We start from the raw sequence: 19,094 nt of genomic DNA, 5'->3' as shown, positions 1-19,094 counted from the left end.
CATTTTACCTCAGGTTCTGCTTTTTGAATAGCATGGGTTTCAACTCCAAGGTCCCAGTTTAAAAATGTTTATTATTGCAAAAACACACTGTACATTACAAATAAAAATATTTTAAATTATAAAAATATTTTGAAATGATACTTTAAGTATACAGATCCATCCACTTCTTTCAAGGTGTAAAACATAGTTTTGGTCTGACATTGGTTACTTGTCTTCATCGTGGTGGGGCAAATTGATCACACATATTAGACAGGTAGGAAGCGAAAAAGCATCAGTCTTGTGGCAAGTTATCCACCTAATTAAAGAAAATGATGATTTGATGGTAGGTGTATAGATAGTAGTCTAAAATGTGCTTTCAGTGTAGACTACTGTACTAACCGATCAGTACGAGTGTTGTACACCAGTACATGCTTTAAGTGTGACAGCCACTGAAATCCTTTCCCGGCGAGCACATAGATTTTCTCTCCCACAGCTGCACATTTTAGACTTACCCCTCGCCATGGTACTGGTGATGCACTATACCATTTGTTATTGTCAATATCATAGTACTCCACTGAGTCCAGTCCCCCTAAAGGCACACATGCATTTTAGACTGTTGTCTCATTTTAAAACATCATTATATTATCAAGAATTCTACCTGTTGCCCCTTGCCCTCCAACAGCATAAATCTTATTGTTTACCACCACTAATCCATGGTTCTTCCTTGCTTCTTTCATTCTACATATCTTACTCCATCTAAGAAAAAAAATAAAATAAAAATACATAAACACACAGAAAGCACTTATTTTGAAAATATGTTACTCACTGCTCTGTGTTTGGATCAAAGACTTCACACTCGTTGAGGATTCTGCTGGATGCATTGTTTGTGTGAGTTCCTCCACAGACGTAAATGAGGCCGCTTACCTCCACAGAGCTGTGGCCACGTCGTGCAATTAACATGCTGGGTTTCACCTGCCAAAACTCTGTCCTTGTGTCAAAACATTCAAAAACAGCCAGAGCAGACTTTCCTTAAAAATAAATAAATAAATAAATAACTCATGCAATTTAAAATTCTAAAAAAGGCATCAATGTTATAGACCAAAAATTATATTTGCTGCACTGACCAACTGCTCCACCAGATGTGTAAATATTTCCCTCGGAGGCACAGGCAGCTAGAAACTCTCGATTTGTTGGTGCAGCAAACTGCCGCCATTGTCGTGTCAGGACATTGTAGGCAGCCATTTGGTAAGCCCTGCGTCCACCCATAAAGTAGACTACATTACTACAGAAAACCACTGTGCCCCCTTGACTCTTAACAGAGGAGCTCCCAACTTCTGTCCAAGTACCCTCCTGAAATTAACAAATGTGTCCAACAGGGTTAAAAGCGCATACAGTTCTTATGTTGTCAGAATCACCTTGGGGTAAAAGTAGTAGCAGTTTGTAGTCTGTAACTGGGGACCTCCAAACACAGCGATTACGTGGTTGCATTTGTTATGTCGAGGTTGAATCTTTTCTCCAGAGGTCTGCTGGTGTTGGTCAGGGTCCAGGTGGTATGTCATGCCACCTTGGTAAGCAATTAAATGCAATTGTGGTCCCACATAAATGCATTTTATGTCATAAATTCCAACATTGTAGTACTATACAGCATATACTCACTGATGACCATCTTCAGACACTCTGGATTGTCCTGGAAGAGAGGTTCAGCCTGTACAGTCTTGGACAGGAAAGTTTTGGAGACCAAAGGAAAACGAACACATCCCAGCACCTGAACCATATACTGCTCTCTATTACAGATGTCATACTTGAGCCAGCGCACTGAAGCATCATAAATCTGAACCCAAAGTGAAGTGCATTGGTAATATTTCAGTATAGCTCACATGAATTTAATTTAGATTTGACCTTTTACCTGAGCCTCAGATAGAACAACAAGCTTGTCCTGGTGGAGAAAATGAACAAGTTGTGTCACATCAAGTTGTAGAAACTCTTCCTGCTTATAAACTTCAGTGAAGTTTAACAGTACAAAGTCTTCTGCCACTGTCTTTAGTTCTTCACAGTTCATATAGTCAGCTAAGGCAGATATTCCTTTGAAAACAAAAATATTATTTATCTTAAAAGTAAGTGCCATAAAAACAATCAACTATGTACGCACTTACCAAGGCAATTTGTAGCATCAATCTGTTCTTTAAGAAACTCCACACACATTGTCTTCACTGGCTCAATCTGGTATTGGTTAGCTGCATCCAGCAATGACTGGACATTATTGCTATTCACTGAGATTCTTTCACCACAGACAGAGGTTTCCACTTAGTACACTCTAGGAACAGTGCATTTGGTGCTGATGAGGTCTTTATCTTTGCTCATTTACTTACTTGGCAGTGTAGATGAATTCAATCAGTAGCTCAATGATGGTAGGTTCGGCACCCCCCAGCTCCACCTCTTGCGATGTATATTCCATCATCTTAGCTGCAAAGAGTTTAAAAAAAGGGTCAGTTAGAGATAAGTAGGTTTTGTGTTTAAAAGACATTGAATTGGCACACCATAAATACATTACTCAATCTGTAACTATATGCTTTTGTCAGGTTGTAACTGTGCACTTTCATGTGAGCAATGTGGCGATAGAACCTACATATGGAATCTATAGCCTACTACAACAATGCGTCACAAATATGAACTCACTGGTGAACATCAGGCTGAAGAAATGGCTTGCAGCTGCAAGTACAGCTCGGTGGGCAGCGAAGAACTTCCCTTGGACCACCAGATTCACATCACAAAGAGTCCCCTGTTGAAACCCCACAACTCATTGCAGGCCACATGTCCACATTAATATGCATGAGTGCACTGCCTAATAGTTCCATGACTACCTGTTTCCTCATGTTGTTCAAGTTATCCATGATGGTGGCTTGCTGTTGTTTGTGCACCTCGGTACCACATTTTGTCTTTAAGGAGGCAACATTCCTCGGAATTGCAGCGGCCATAATTTGCAAAATTTTGTTGCAATACTAGAGATGACAGCTTCAGGGCAAACCACAAGCGCATGTTTCAGGTAAAAATAATGCAACCAATCTCTTGGCCTGTGACCTTTATAAGCACGTGACATAAGTCATATGGTGCTGCATTGCGTATCCAACATCTAACCCATATCACAACAATGGAGACTGTTTTAATATATAACTGGAGCCAATATTTAAAAATGTCCTCGTGAGCCCCAACTGTAAAATTGTGACATCGTAAGTAACTGTAGCATTGTAATAAAACACTAGATGTCGTTGCACCATCACTTATCTCTGCAGGGCAAATATGAACCTCAAGTTAACTTTTAAAACTTTGAGCTGGTTTCTTCTTCTTCTTCTTCTTCTTCTTCTTCTTCTTCTTAATAATAATAATAATAATAATAATAATAATAATAATAATAATAATAATAATAATTATTATTATTATTATTATTATTATTATTATTATTATTACGACAATAATAATAATAATAATAATAATAATAATAATAATAATAATAATAATAATAATAATAATAATAATAATAATAATAATAATAATAATAATAATAATATGTTGTTATTTTTTTCTGAGGAGCAATCTTTTGAGTTTTTGTGACCAGATTAGCAAATCTGTTTAGTTTCAAACTAAATGGAAGCCAGTGACTGTAGGTTTAAACAGATTAAAACACTTCACAATAATTATTTCGAATAATTAATTCTCCATTGGTCCGTGGTTATGTGTTTAGCTGCCCAGTCGACTGCATATTCTAATAATCTTGCAAATTGCTCTTTTAAGGGACTAAATATACACAGAAAAAAGTCTTCACATTCAGTGTCTAGACTGTAAAGTTTAAACTACGAATTCTTAAGTCGTCTAATAATTTTCGTATCTCATTACTGACTATATTGGAATGCGCATTCGTTATAATGCGTAATGGGACTTTTGATACATCATTTGGCTGTCAAAGAGCGCTGACAGCAACAAGCGACAATCTACCATGATCGCGGAAATTATTAACATGCGTCCCAGCGCTGGTATTTCATTGGTTATCTTGGCAGGGGGCGTGACCATTTCTGTTGAGTATCAGCTTTTGATTGGCCCGGGAAACTGTCAATCATTTACATTCGAGCCTCTGTGTTTCAGTAGTTTAACTGGAGAAAGTAATAAAGATAGAAGGAGGTGGCGAATAATTCAGCAGATTTCCGGAGTAGCGGTGTGATAGACGTGTTTTCGCCACATTACTGGAGAATTATACGAGTGAATAGACAGATAGCATGCCAGTAAGTACATTAACTTTTCTAGTTTCCTTGTTGTCGCGCCCTCTTTGAGCTAGCTAACGAGCTAATCTGTAAGCAACAACCGGTGACAGTTCGGAGTCATTCAGTGAGTTAAAGACTTGACTAATTTACGTTCACTCCCTTTTGTCGTGAGCAAACATTGTGAAACCTCTGCCTTCATCTCTAGACCCTTAATATACTTCTGGCTGCACACAAAAAAGCTATGTTTTTATTAGTAGGGTGACACTAGCTGAAGTCCCCTTGCATGGTAAATGTAAGCTTTGCCTAAATTAAAGTGTGTAGCAGACTCTTTGCTCATTTTATAACCCTCTCTTGCATTGTGGCAAAGAAAGTCACGATAACTAACTAACCTCAGCGTTAACATATATGTGATTACATTAAATACACGATAGTGCTGGAAGGGAACCAAAAGAGCCGTCTTTCTTGCCTTGTATGATCTTAAACGTGTATAGGATTGTTGGGACAGGATAAAGCCTGGGAATGCCCCCACAGTGAGACTGGTCAGAGCGCGTTTTCTGTTCGTGCATGTGGCGTTCCCTCACCTTTCCCTTTAGCACCTTGCTCTGTCCGATTATGCTTTGCTGGGATTTCAGAAGTGCTTATCATGTGATGCAGATTTCCTCCATCAGACAGACCTTTCTTGTGTGAGTTTATATTCAGTAAATGCCACATATCCCGAAGGCATGTTGGAACAGCTTTGCACTGCAACCCACATCCTTCTCAAGGACTTCTGCTTCTAAATGACCCGTCAGTCACTATTTGAATTAGATTTGAGGCATGGGTTGTAGACATAGGCATACACAGGATATTTGCAGCAGTTACAAAACTTCTGCCCTTTCACCATTGCTTCAGTATGTCTGGTGAGTCATGGTTCAAAAGTGGTGCCATTAGTATGTTCATGTGAATGTATAGGCGCACAAAAGCATGTATGCCAGCTGAGGCCTTTCCCTTTATTAATGCTTTCTGACAGAAAAGCCTAGCGGCGCTTGGAGCAGGGTTAGGGTCGTGTAGGTTCTGCTGTCATTTACCATCATCGGTCATCCAGCCTGTGGATAACTTTTAGTTACACTTTGTTCAAAGTCATATTTATAAAGAAACAATTCAGAGCTATTGCTACAGTTATTATATAATTATTATGAACTACATTATTTACTTTTTAAAAGTGGGACTAAAATGACACAAAACAGAAATAGATTGATTGAACTCTTAAGGTTCACATATTTATACATTAGGAAAGGCAGTTATGAGAGATGTGAGAGATGGGATGAAAATGCATCAGTGGCTTAAAGGGAACCAGCAGTGTGGATAGGCTGCTTTAAGAGGATTCCTCCCTGTCAGATCGCCTGTCCTCTTAAGCAAAAACCTCACACACTCAGTCATGTGTTGTTTAGTACTGGCACAGAATGCTCCATATATTTTCAGACAACCTGCTGCTGCAGAGAGCCTGGAGGCTGGACCAGGTGGAAGTTGTGAGGCCACAGGGATGATAACAGTTCAGACAGAAACGACAGTTTGAGCAAAGGGCAAACACAAACTAAAGAGATGCTAAGACGTTTTAGCCGTGTGAAGTGCTCCGAGCGGTGCCTGTGAGAGCATATCACTGTGAGCGCTGGCTGCTGCTCAAGGGCCTGTTAGAAGATCTGCATCGTTATGTAAGTCTACCCTAACCACAACAGCTCAAAATAGTTTTCTCAATATTATGTACAAGTAACATATCCTGTAAAATGTTTTGGGTTAATGTCAGAGGAGCTAAACGGTAGTGTTTCCATTCTCATTTTTGAGTCTTCATTGATGGGTATAGGTGTTACTAAAATACTCTGTTGTTGTTTGAACCCTGTACCACAGGAAAAAGCAGCTGGGGCAGCTCTGCCTCTTTCGAAACCTCCCAACTGATCTTTTCTTTCCCTCTCTGGAAGCAGCTACATTTTTCTTGGCCCGAAGAAGCTATCACAATATAGATTTTAACTTTGTATCCAGTTGTCTCATTATTTTGAAGAGTTCCCTTTTTGGTTTTGGCAGGTAGGACATGAAGATGTCATGCTGTTGTAATGCTGCAGAGCATGCTTGTATTACTCTGGTTTGGAGTGTGAGCCTGGGGTGTGACACTGACTTGCCGATACAGTTGCAACAAGGATCAGGAATGTAAACACAAAAGAGACCTGTTGATTGATTAACGCAGCTGTCCGTACAGCTGGTTGCATGATACATCAGTATCATTCCCTCCGATTGGCTTAGATATTTCAGTATATTTATCACCGATAAAGTTGTTGAAATGTTTTATATACACAATGCATGGAATGTGAGTGGTGCTATGTAGGGATGTCCTGATCCAGTTTTTTTGGTTCCCGATTAGATTTTTTAAAAATATTTGAAACCCCCAATACTGACCCCATACTGATCTTATCTTGATTCTAATTTATGTTTTTTATATACACAATTTAGGCTGTGCCTTTTATAAATAATTAAGTATTGCATGGTGAATTTAGCCCCAATTGAATAAAATTATTACAAGATATAAAAAGACCTATTTATTTTGTTATAATATTGTGAAATAATGTCTTGAACTACTCTACAGCAGCTTTAGAACATAGCAATGGAGACATTAGATGATGTTTTAGGTTGCTGTTTTTAAAAGCAGTGTTTTTCACCATATTATTTATGTTTGAGGCCTGTAAAAAGAGAGACCTGCCCTGGAGCACATGGCTACTTAACATATGTAAACAAGTGAAGCCTTTGGCTCTGCTCCTCTCTGCTGATTTGCTCAAAGTTTTGTCTTCATTCTTAAGGCTCCATGAGGACATCGCAGAGATAAAAAAAAACACAACAACTCTCAGTTAATAATGTTTTTAGTGACTTTAGAGTCTCCTCAGTCTTAAGCTGTTGTGGGTGGTAGCAGCGGCGTTCGAGTATATGCTGTTTACCAAATCTGATCCCGAGGTGATACTCTAAAAATAACTCGTGGCCAATACCGATACCAGTATCGGATCAGGACATCGCTAGTGCTATAGTTAGAGTCATACAAGGACATTCTTTCCTTTGTTAAACTTTTAAATCTGCTAGTATTATGTAAATATCGAGTGCAGATCTACAGTGCAGTATCGTGGGTCCTATGAATCAATAGTATACAGTTTCTTGACCAAAACACGTAATTTAAACCCCCGGCAACAATCAAGAAGACAAATGTGGGTGTTATTGGAGGAAAGGGAGCTGTCAAGTTCTCTCACTCACAGGAACACATTGTGAAAAAAAGCAATAATCACATTTACAAATGCACACTTTGCAGATCGTGACACATTCCCAGACACACTGCAGCATCTTCCTTTGCTAGATTGAGCTCCAGCTGGAACACTAAATGTTGTTAAACACAAAAGCATTGTGACAACAGTGGTGTGCGTTTCACGAACTCTACCTGTCTGCTGCTGTTATATTGGCAGTGAGGAGACAGCACATTTGTAAACCTAATGAACTCTTTTATCGACCCTGTGTGCTTCATTCACTCTTGTTATCTGTCCCGTGGGCCATCATACCTTTTATCCTCCAGCCCTGTGCATCCATTTACATCTCGCCATTTCATTTCTCTATTGATCTGTGGTCTTACTCGGGTTTGAAGGCTTGTTATTGTTTGGCAAGGTGACCCGTTGAACCTGCTGGGCCACTTCGTTCTCTATGCTGCTTTATTATGCATGTGTGCCATTGTGTTCATTTAACACTCAAATAGCACTTTTTTTCTCATCGAATACCGTTTTCACTCACTGCTATCTCATAATGGAATGCTTTTAGCAGACCAGAATGTCCAAGACAAACTTTACCAAATGATTATACAAGATATAAGATTAGTTTATTAATTTATGCATATTCAGGCAGTGAGGGCCAAAGAAAATATCGGCCTCTGCCAATAGGTGATACTGTCTCTTTTGGATTATAAAAATACTCACTGTCTGGTTAATAACTATATAGATAAAATAATAATCAAAGAGGCATGAGTTCGTGCTGTCATCTCTTGTAGGGTAAGCTCCGATTCTGACTCCAAGCGCTGTACTTTTATGTTTTTGTCACAGTGTTGGCAGGGCAAAAATGCTGTATTATCAAATTAACTTATAGGTTTTACAAAAGATGGATACACACTGTTGGCCTATGTGAAAGCACATATGCATGTTTAACTATCGCTAGAAAGGCATCAACAATCAAAAGTGACCCACAGGTAGGCTGTAAGAGAAGCAGGAGGCTGGTACCAGCAGAGTTCATAATGGCATTTCAGGAGGTGGTGAATGCAGACAGCACAGACTCCAGAAGCGTACCGTTTGTTGAGCACTTGAAATCTAAAGCCAAGCCGTGTAGGAGGAGGAGAGCCCTGTCTGTTAGTGCACTGACTCATCCACTCAGTAATCACAGTCTTTATTATGCAGTCTGCTTTAAAACGGACATGCTGGGTTAGGATACCGTCCTCCTCGCCCTCCGTGCCAGCTCCGAAGAATAGAACGTCCAGCAGTTACAAAAGACTAATTTCTCTAAATGGTTATTCGGCTCTGTAATCCTTCACTAATTTCATGAGTCATCAGCTCCCCCTCTCCATGTGTCATTTGTGCCTTTGGCATTGTCCATAAAAAGGCACCTGCTTGCCACGAAGGAGCAGAAATCAGAGGTGAAAACCATTACAAGCATTTGCAAAGCATTTGTGATAACATTCAAAAACAGATGTGCTGGGGAAAGAAGGATCACTTTGTTCTATGCTCTGAAAAAAGTGATTAGTGAAAATGGTTCAAATTAATGAGAGGCCAAGTCCATTACAATGGAAATTTAATTAACTCTTTCATAGGATCTTTTGTAGATGTTGATGCCTATTCATTCATCTATCCAGTCATTATTTTTAAATTATATTGTTCATTCATAAACCACTTTAAAGGGCTCGTGCTACATTATATACTGATTTATGTTATGATGTTGTTTCCTCAAAAAAAACGCGTGAACAAAACAAAACACACCTCCAGGTATAACACTCAAACCCTGCATATTTAGGCTGACTCTGTTCCACTGTGTTTTTAAACTCCATGCACATTCACTAGAGTCATTTGAATTGTTTCAGCTCTGGAATTGCCATTCTCTACTGAACAAAAAGTAAAGGTAGCTGTTATCTTGAACACTACCACTACTTGACATCACAAGGTTACTCAAACACATGTGAATGAACCAAAACACAACTCCAGGTATGTTTTTGAGAAGGTAACATTATAACATGGCTTAAAACTCACAAGAGTCCATTTTGTGTAATATGGGCCTTTTTAAGCAAGTGACTCTGGCTTAGGTAATAGTATCCACTCTTCACAGTATATTGCTCAAGATTATGAGGGCACAGTACAAGTTGCCTGAAGTATAATGGCCCTTCATATGTAATGGTACTAACTAATAAAGTTTACTTGTAAATATATTGTCTGTGGGCTGTAGAGTAAATGGGAAGAGGAAATCATGTGTTTCCCAGTGTTACAGAGCCTGAGTGTGTCTAACAGTGTGCACATAGAAGGACTTTTCCGCCCCTGTCCTCGTTCTCCTCCCACTGGCCAGACACACCAAACAAGGATTGTAATTTTACTGCCAATTTAACCATGCAGATGCATAACAATGACAACACAAGACAGTTACTACATACAGAAACCAGGCTGGTCCTGTGTAAAGCCTAATGCAGAAATGATTACCATGTCAAGGGTAGGCAATGCACTATTTTGAATTTTTGGTGTCACGAATATCATGGCCAAAATAACTGCGATTAACGATTGTCATGATAATTATTAAAGCTGCTGACAGTTGACAATGTTATGGATATGAATACTGGCAATTATAATTTTAATATGAATAACTTCTGGAGAATATTCTGGATAAGCAGTTTTTTTCTGCACATTCTGGGGATATAATGGGGATAATCTTTGTTTGCAATTACCACAATTATATAAAATGTCTCACAAACAATTCTTGTCTACCCTTTTCACAATAAACGATTACACTCCCAAGTGCAGACAGACGGACACTAATGGCTCAAAGTGCTGCTGTTTATGAACTGTCCTGTTGCCGTGTGTGGGTTAATACTATGTAACTTTTCATGCATGTTATCAATCTTGTATTATAGTTGGTATAATGAGTATTAAACACCCATAATCCAATAAATTTTCGATGGATGCCATATGGAACATTCCCAGCAAAGCACTAATATTTCTATGGAGAGGAGCAGATGGCAAACCCCCAACCAGAAAAGTTACACGGTGCACCTTTTAATGTTTGATGTAACAGAGGCAGGAAAGGGTTGTGTAAGGGCTGATGGGAATATCTTTTTGAACAGGCATCTAGTTCCTGCAGTTATTTGTCATTATTTTTAGGAGTTATCTTTCCCCCACACAGCAGTCCCTCATCGTTCATTCAGAGCACATCTAAAGTGTTTTTTTTTCAATCTCGCAGGTAGAAGTGCCTCCACTGCAGATGAGGGAACATGTTGGCTATGGATCAAGGAGTGGTGGAGGAATGGCTATCCGAATATAAGGTACCATGATGACTCTTACTGCAGTCTATATGTATCACATGGTTTTACTAAAATTCAAAGCCTCATGCCAACACTAACACCATTTTAGATTTTTTTTGTATCATGTCAGCCTCAAATGAAGGTCACATGGTGAGGACTTGTTTATTCAGCTTCTAGTAACATATGCTTATTATTAGATATTTTCTATAACAAACAAATTTTATCTGCTCGTGTAGAAGTAATGTATCTTTATGTTGGATATTGAAACTTCAAATATAACTGATTTTTAACTCCTCTCCTAATTAGTTGTTTGCCCTTTTGCAGACACTCCCTGACAGTGCTGTGTCCTCCTACGCTGCTTCTCTAAAGGACAAAGGCGCTCTGATCCCTGCACTTTATAAAGTCATCCGAGAGAACTATAGTGATGTATGAGATAACACATTTATAATCTTTTACTTGTTTAACACGATGAAAAGAAATGATCTGGTATGTCAAATGCCAAGCTCAAAGTGTTTTACAGAACTGTCCATTGTGTGCTTGTAATTTTTGTCTTTAGTCAGTTAAACCATGTAACTATGATAAATATTGCTGTGGTAAACATCATTTGGGAGAGACTGCATCATCAGCAGACTGCTCTCCTCCATGGTTTCCTGTCTCTGTTGTAGAAAATAATGCCTAGTTTCAAGACCAACAAATGGATTACAATTTATTTTACAGTCGCTGCATTAGCTATAACTCAATATGGAAAAAGTCTTTGTATGAATGTTAAGGCTCTTACTTTGGTGGGGTCAGAACTTTGCTCCATACCAACCATATTAACACTGTTTAACATTATACCTTATATCTTTTGCTTATAAATTGCATGACTAATTGTAATTTCAGGTCAATTTTAAACCGTATGTTGTGCTTTGCAGTTGCTGGAGCCAGTGTGCCATCAGTTGTTTGAGTTTTACCGGAGTGGTGAGCCACAGCTGCAGCGCTTCACCCTCCAGTTCCTCCCTGAGCTCCTGTGGAGTCTGCTGTCTGTCAGCGCTGCCAGAGACCCCCATACCTCCGGCTGCATAGAGGCCCTGCTGCTGGGCATTTACAACCTGGTAGGGGAGAGGCTAATGAGAGGATGCTCTTTTACCACAAAGAAGCACTCACTGATTTGTGATGCACCTGCTCTGAGTACATGACTTAATATGGATGTTGGCTGTTTTAGTTGTGTTATTTTTTTTTAACATACAACTCCTTTTTGGTTGAACTTTGGTTGTAGCATCATTATTATGTTATTAATAAGGAAAACAGAAACATGCATATTTAATTTAACTTCAATAACTTAATTACTAATATAATCTCTAGAATTTTGTTATTACAAAAGCAATGTTTCACACAGTGTTTTAGCTCTTAGCCTGGCTGCTTACAGCACTTATCTAAATGAACCAGTTTAGTCCCGTTGGGCTATGTCCTCATATTTTATAAGTAGAGCAGAGAAAAGCGGACATATGATTGAAAAGGGGGAAGTGAAATGGCATGACTTTTTTCCAAGTTTTTATCTATAGTCTATCAGCAAAGCACTATTCTCAACAATGTCAACTTTTTGTCAGTAAATACTTTATAACAACAGTGAAGATTGCATAAAAGTCAAGAGGTTTTGAATGGCTTAACCTCAGTAACATGGTTTCCTCTTTCACAGGAAATAGTTGACAAAGATGGACAGAGTAAAGTGTTATCATTCACAGTCCCCTCTCTCTCCAAACCGTCAGTATATCATGAGGTAACAACACAATGGATTGGATATTGATTTAAGTCAATATTTAATTATTGAAACCATACCCTGTTTTTTTGCACAGCCTTCAACAATTGGCTCCCTAGCGCTCACTGAAGGCGCTTTAGCCAATCATGGGTTGACCAGGGTAGTGTACAGTGGGCCACACTTACAAAGAGAAACCTTCACTGCACAGAACAAGTAAGAGGCTTGGCTTGAGTCCTTGTATCCTTGTATACTGCTTGGGCTGTTTAACAAGTAATTCTCCTTCATCAGTTGAACTTTCCTTTTTGTGATTGCAACCAACGGAATCAAAATGCATAACAACATATCTAGATTATCACTGATTTTAACTAAACCAAACAAATTAACCACATTATATTATAACGTAAGAGACCCTTTACTTGTGTCACAGTTTGGAAAATTCAATGTTGAAATGCAAAGTACAAGAACAGGGCTTCAAGTTAAAAAAAAAAAAAAAGATAACAGTTTTAGTCTACTTGCACAACATTACATTTTATGTTCAATAAGTGACTATGACTGTGGTTCTACAGTGCAGCATAAGGAGCAGAATGAATGGCAGACTATTTTATGTTCAATTTATTATCAAGGTTTTATTAGCAACATTTCTGCAATTGTCAATTTTGTGATATTCAGTTGGTGTTTTTTCCTCTTTTAGATTTGAGGTTCTGACCTTTTTGCTGCTGTGCTACAATGCTGCACTGAGCTACATGAGCATGACTTCGCTGCAGTCTCTGTGTCAGCTCAGCTCCAGGTAAAAAACTCCACACAATACACACGTTCTCTTCAGGTAATGAGCTCCATAGACACATAGGCTCATGCAAGCAAACTCTCATACTCTCACTCTCTTCCAAGAACAAGCTTATCTGATCCTCTTATAGCGTTCAGTGCCACAGTAGGCCAAGATGGTTCTGTTGCTGTTGACTTTAAGGGCCACACCCATATAGTTCTTATCCTGATTATATTGTCCTATTATTATATTGTTCATAGCAGAAGTGGTTTATGGTTCACTTAGCCATGCAACACTTCACCACAGGAAGCCGCTTCACTAATGCAAAGATGCTCGCCCTGACTGAAGCTTGTTTGTTTTACTAATTCATATTTTAATGCTCTCTATTGCTTATTTCTACAGAGTATGTATTTGTGGTTACCCACGGCAACAGATGCGACGATATAAAGGCATTAGCATCCGTATGACTGTTACATCAGAGTTTCTGGTTCAGCTCATCGCTGGGATCCACTATGCTTTGTAAGTGCCCACATACACACCACTCTGTCAACACTTGTACGCACTGTTTGATTTGGTGTTCACGTTGATATAAATAAAATATAGACTTTGACTCTTGTTTGTGTATGTCTGTGTAGGTGTAATGGTGAAGTGGAGCTTGGATCCAAAGCCTTGGATGATGTTTTGTACCGAGCCCAGCTAGAGTTGTTCCCTGAAGCACTTTTGGTGGGTGCAAAAATGTTTTCTGCTTCCTTCTCATCTTTTCTACCTTGTGCACTTTTAGATCCGGTGTACACTTTTTTTTTTTTTTTTTCTTCAGAGGGTGAGCGAGTGCATGTGATTTTGATGCACATGCTGGTTTAAGTTTTTGAGGTTTGGTTAGCACACTATGCCGTATTGTTGGTCTGTTTGTGTCCTGGACACGAGAGTGTAATCCCACTAGATTATTTACATGCTTTCTGCTCTGCTAAACCCTAATCCTTGAGGCCTCGGGAGTAGAGGATTGGACCTAAGCACACACTATTACTATGCAAGTCAATGTGTATGGTTGTCCGCAATTAAAAAAACAAAACAAAACTATAAATATACGCTTCATGAACAAATACGCTTTTCTTAATATGATTTTAATAACAACTGACATGATTTACTTAATCAAATCAAATGGATTTAGGACTGTTTTGCAGCAGGTAATTGCATGCCAGTCTTATGACATGTCACTCATGAGATCACCCCAAACAAAGAACCACTTGTTTTAAGATTATGGAGAATGAATCTAATAATTGGATATTTCACAATAAGGTGTGTAATGGATTTAAATTCTTTGAAATGAGATTGAGACACTGCCCCATACAATTGCTACTTACACAAATGTCAAATTAGACGTCTGATCTAATTTCTAAAAAACATCTGTTCCACTGATACTGTTTTGTAATGCTAGACTATGGACAAGGACAACCTCAGCATCTTCAGCTCTGACTTTGACCTCTTTGTTCCTCTGACTTGTGCACTCTCTTTTATTGTTCACTCTTAATCATTCTGTTACTTTGGTAACTTTGTGTAGTTTTATGGGAAACAGGAAAACTACCACATAATGATTGGTGAGATGTAGCACTAACCTAACCCCTTTTAACTATTTTGCGCTCAGGTGGGTAATGCCATCAAGTCATCACTGCATGGAGCTGCTTTGAAAAACAATGCAAAAGATGGTGGCAGGAGTATCCAGGTCGAGATCACGCCGACATCCTCCAGGATCTCACGAAATGCTGTAACGTCCCTCTCCATCAGGGGCCACAGGTGGAAACGACACGGTGAGACACATCACTAAACTTGAAATAATAAAAGCACTTTAAGACTACAAACATGACTACATTTTGATTAAGAGCAACCACCAGACCATCTCTAAAATATCAAAATATGATTACCAGAATATAAAGACTAAGGCAAGGCACCAAGGCATAAAATTTGATATATATGTATATATGCCTCAACATTTCCAGTCAAACTTAAAGGCCCTTGTTACAAATCGATATTAATTCTGTTCTGCATGAAATATAATATAAAATATTTAGCATGCAAGATATGAGGTAAAAGTCTGTGTAGTGTGATCAAGGGGTGCAATTTCAACAAGGGTTCCTGTTGTGAAGCGATGGTGACGCATCCTCAAAGGCATTTACATGGATCTTTCCGGTTGTATTCCCATTGTATACTCTTTGAACATGATTTTGAGTTCTGATTTTAATTTTTTTTTGTGCGTGTGTCTTTCTCCCATTATATTCACCACCTGTGTCTGATTTACAGTTAAAATTTGTTTGTATGCATGACATGTTGTGTTTACCAGTGTTTTTGTAAATGTTTATATTTTATGAACTCCATGCTTGTCAACCAGAGTCCCAGGAAATGAGTATAGACAGTGAGGCTTCGGTTGGGGGCGTGGTCATCCCAGAGATCAATGTGACAAGCGTGAACTGCGAGCGCATGCCCAACGGAGACTCCCTGCGGCCCCGTCTTGATGGTGAAGCGCTGTGTGGCACCTCTGAGGTCAGCGTGGACCCCCGAGGTCATGAGGTTATTGCCATGCGCAATCAGGAAGTCAGGAGGCAGAAGTCTGTGAGGCGAATGGTGGAGAATGAGAGCTCTGGGGCCACAGGGAGGAGCCAGCACTAAGGGCCTGCCCTCTTTCCCCTGCAACAGTCTTGGGGTAACTTAGGTAACCTTGTGTGGGGCATGGTCTGACAACCTGCATGATTATAATTTCCCACTTTACCTTTGGCTGGTCTCCACCTTCTGTTTTTCTCAATCACAATAATCCTTTCATCTGCCATATATAATTTCGAATCATTAATTTTTTTTTGTATAAAATTCTCCTGCTGCAATAACAAACAGTTCAATACCCTGATAAATAAAAATGGTATTTCTAATCAGCAATAATCAACTTTTTACATCAATTAGCCTAAATGTCTCACATCGTATAAACAAAAAATAATATAATATTTACATAAACAAGTTACCATTAAACCAATGTGCCATGTTTCTCTGATGTTCTGTCTCTATTGGGGTCATAGACTATATAAAAAATATTATATATACAATCTATGATTGGGGTGTACAAAGTCACCTAGTGTTGCTTTAGTGATATGAACAAATGTGTTGATTTTCCCAAAATTTAGAGGTGTTTTGATTGTCTAATATAATTTTGGTCAAGAAAATCGTAGGCATTTGAGTTTCTACAACACTGGTGTGCCTTACACATTACTATGGGGTTACGCCAGGACACAGATGACTTCCTTCTGATTAATATTGTTTGGGCTCTGGACAGATATCCAGGTCTGGTATAATTTCTAATCTGGCAACGGGTGCAACACATCGACAATTAATGGGACCTGGACCTGTCTATCTGTCTGTTCACTCAGTTTTCACTGGTGTTGTGTTACAATCTTAGCATCACATCCAAACTATGTTCAAGGATGCCAGCAATCTGCCAGTTTACACATTTGTGGCAGTGGGTACCCAAAAAAGGGCACCACGTACTTTGTGTTTTTAAATTAGTATCAAGTTATTGCTTAGACGTCCTGCGTAATGGATCGGCCTTCCTACACTTGACTATCCCTTGTGGTCTTTCCTAGGCTTTTGCTATCTTCTCCTGCTTTTAAATGTTGCATTCTTTATCTTTACCAATGCTGCTGTCTCTCAGCAAGGATAATCTAAGCCTATAAAATGTGATTCTTTCTTAGCTTGCTGTAAACAATTCAATACTAAGGTGCCACCTGCTGGAAGATGGTGAATTGTGAAGATTTCTCCTCTGGCTTTTAGCCCAACAAAGATCCAATTGAATATCTGAGGCACACATTTTACTGGAAATCACTGGGCTAATTGTCAGTGGAGATTTACTTTATGCTTTATGCTTATGCTGACAAGTAATTTCTCTTTTTTACACACTTTCAGACGCAGTCGATTTGGGTTCCCCGGATGAGCTGATGGATATTTCTGAGGTTGATGAAGGAGTGTGGCCAGGAGGAGTGTGTCCTGAAACAACACCTACCATCACTATTAGCAACAGTGTGACCACTTTGAATCTTGGAGCTAAAGCTATGAAGAAATGTCGGCTTGGTAGTCGTGCTAGCAAAGACAAGGAGACTGCACCTCAAATTACAAACAGAGCAAACGGTGAGAATGTGGAGCTGACCGTGAAGCGGCTGACCCTCACCTCCAGCCAGTCGGTCCCTAAGGGAGGAGCGCTCACCAGTCTGACCCGCACTGCCAGTGCTGTGTTCTCCCGATCCTTTGAGCAGGTGGCCAGTGGCAATTCTCCTAACAGCAACCACACCACTTCTGAAGCAGGCCGCTACTCGTGCAGCCTGCAGGAGGAAGGCCTAGGCTACCTGAGTCCCGGGCCCAACCATACACAGCGTTCTCCCAGCATTAGTGTCCATCTCGGCTCTGATCTTTAAAAATGCTGGGACATTTAACTATCCACCACATGCCTCACAAAGTGTGACCCTGCACCTGTGATCTGGAACTCCAAGCCATGCCAACTGCAACTCCATTTTAAGTGTCTCAATTTACAACCCTGCATCATTTAGACATCTACAGTGTATGTCTTATCTATTGTCTGGTGAGCCTGATAATGCAGGATGTCATATGGTATATTGCAGTACAATTGTGCCACAAAAATTATTCTCAGCTGCAGCTATTGGGTGCCCTTACGACTCCGAACTGTATTTGACAATGTATTTGAAGTCACTGCCCTGCATGGCTTTCCCATATACCCATTTTGACTGTCGTCAGTGGGCAAAATGACTGTGAGAGCATGTTTGTGTGTATGGTTATGTACTGTATGTTTCTATGTCTATTTTTAAAATCAAGGCTGCTGATTGATACATTTACTGTATCATCCTCCTAGTGTTTCTACGATTTTTAGAGAAATAACCCATAGCAATACAAGTCTATTCTAAGTGTTTTCCATCTTTTGGAAAGATTATCTGTGTTTTTCATCAATACTGCTGTGCTTTACTGCTAAATATACAAAGAATAATTACTGCTAACTAATCATCAGAGCAGACATTATTGTGTTTAATGTTTACAATCACAGTTTCATAAAATAAAGCAATATTAGTTTATTCTGGTCTTAGCACTTTTTTCCTGGTTCTGGTTGATGAATGGCAGGATTGGATCTGATTTATAATTTGTTTCTATAAGATGGCTTTTATTTGTGGCTTTCTTATCTTTTTTTACGTTTAGGTTTTTTGAATTGTATAGATGTACCAGCCCTAATATGAATAATAAACCCATTGGTACCTGGCACATAGATTTTTATTTATTTTTATTTTTTTGTTCTAAAAAAAAACCCAAACTGTATTTTAAATTGCAGTATTGAAAAGATGTCCAAGACTAAATTTTTTTTTAACCAGCTGCCACTCCAGATGTTGTAATACTGTAATTTGGTGAGGTGTTCAGTTCTGTTTGTCTACTTGTTGTTCCCTGTATCTTCATTAGTTGATGTTAATTGGTTATATCCATTATGGAAAGTGGATCCAATGTGTACATTTGATGTTGTGAAATCAAAACATTGGTGCAAACTTACCCTTGTTCAAAATGTATACCTGTCAAATGTGCACGAACACTGCTTGTCAATCATAGTGTTTCTGTATGCAGGTTTACAGAATGTACATTTAAGCTCTTGTTCATCAAACCTTTATGTTGTACTAAAGTTGGTTTATATTGGCCTTTCTGTGTCTGATAACAAAACACTGGTGAGTCCTCTTGGAATAAAGTGTTCATACATTCTATATGCTCTTTTTTCATAATCCCAAAGTTCAATCT

At 39.0% G+C, this 19,094-nt stretch overlaps 2 protein-coding genes across 4 annotated transcripts; one reads left to right on the top strand and one right to left on the bottom strand.

Moving 5' to 3' along the window:
• Window positions 1–57: 57 nt before the first annotated feature.
• LOC129456142 (kelch-like protein 7) lies at window positions 58–3,035 on the bottom strand. Its single transcript, XM_055225221.1, has 12 exons — window positions 2,841–3,035; window positions 2,656–2,758; window positions 2,349–2,442; window positions 2,133–2,257; window positions 1,886–2,061; window positions 1,636–1,810; window positions 1,395–1,543; window positions 1,104–1,329; window positions 806–1,007; window positions 638–735; window positions 379–568; window positions 58–295 (listed from the first exon to the last, which is right to left on the bottom strand). The coding sequence occupies exons 1-12, from the start codon at window positions 2,952–2,954 to the stop codon at window positions 205–207; spliced, it is 1,743 nt and encodes a 580-aa protein (XP_055081196.1). The 5' UTR covers window positions 2,955–3,035; the 3' UTR covers window positions 58–204.
• Window positions 3,036–4,102: 1,067 nt separating this feature from the next.
• hycc1 (hyccin PI4KA lipid kinase complex subunit 1) lies at window positions 4,103–19,057 on the top strand. 3 transcript variants are annotated; one of them, XM_033975518.2, is made up of 12 exons: window positions 4,103–4,253; window positions 10,716–10,797; window positions 11,101–11,202; window positions 11,691–11,870; window positions 12,455–12,535; window positions 12,612–12,727; window positions 13,206–13,301; window positions 13,680–13,796; window positions 13,913–14,000; window positions 14,920–15,082; window positions 15,661–15,972; window positions 17,217–17,352. In XM_033975518.2, exons 2-11 carry the CDS (start codon window positions 10,747–10,749, stop codon window positions 15,936–15,938), a joined length of 1,272 nt encoding a protein of 423 aa, XP_033831409.1. In that variant the 5' UTR covers window positions 4,103–4,253; window positions 10,716–10,746; the 3' UTR covers window positions 15,939–15,972; window positions 17,217–17,352. The 3 variants fall into 3 exon arrangements, with proteins under 3 accessions (XP_033831409.1, XP_033831408.1, XP_033831407.1); XM_033975517.2 differs by having other exon boundaries at window positions 15,661–15,981; window positions 17,217–17,342; XM_033975516.2 differs by lacking the exon at window positions 15,661–15,972 and having other exon boundaries at window positions 17,217–19,057.
• The last annotated feature ends 37 nt before the right edge of the window (window positions 19,058–19,094 follow it).

Source organism: Periophthalmus magnuspinnatus, chromosome 11 (genome assembly GCF_009829125.3).
Source record: "Periophthalmus magnuspinnatus isolate fPerMag1 chromosome 11, fPerMag1.2.pri, whole genome shotgun sequence".
NCBI classification, from domain to species: Eukaryota; Metazoa; Chordata; class Actinopteri; order Gobiiformes; family Gobiidae; genus Periophthalmus; species Periophthalmus magnuspinnatus.
Note: the sequence above shows the minus strand (reverse complement) of the source record. Positions and strands in the feature narration are given on the sequence as shown.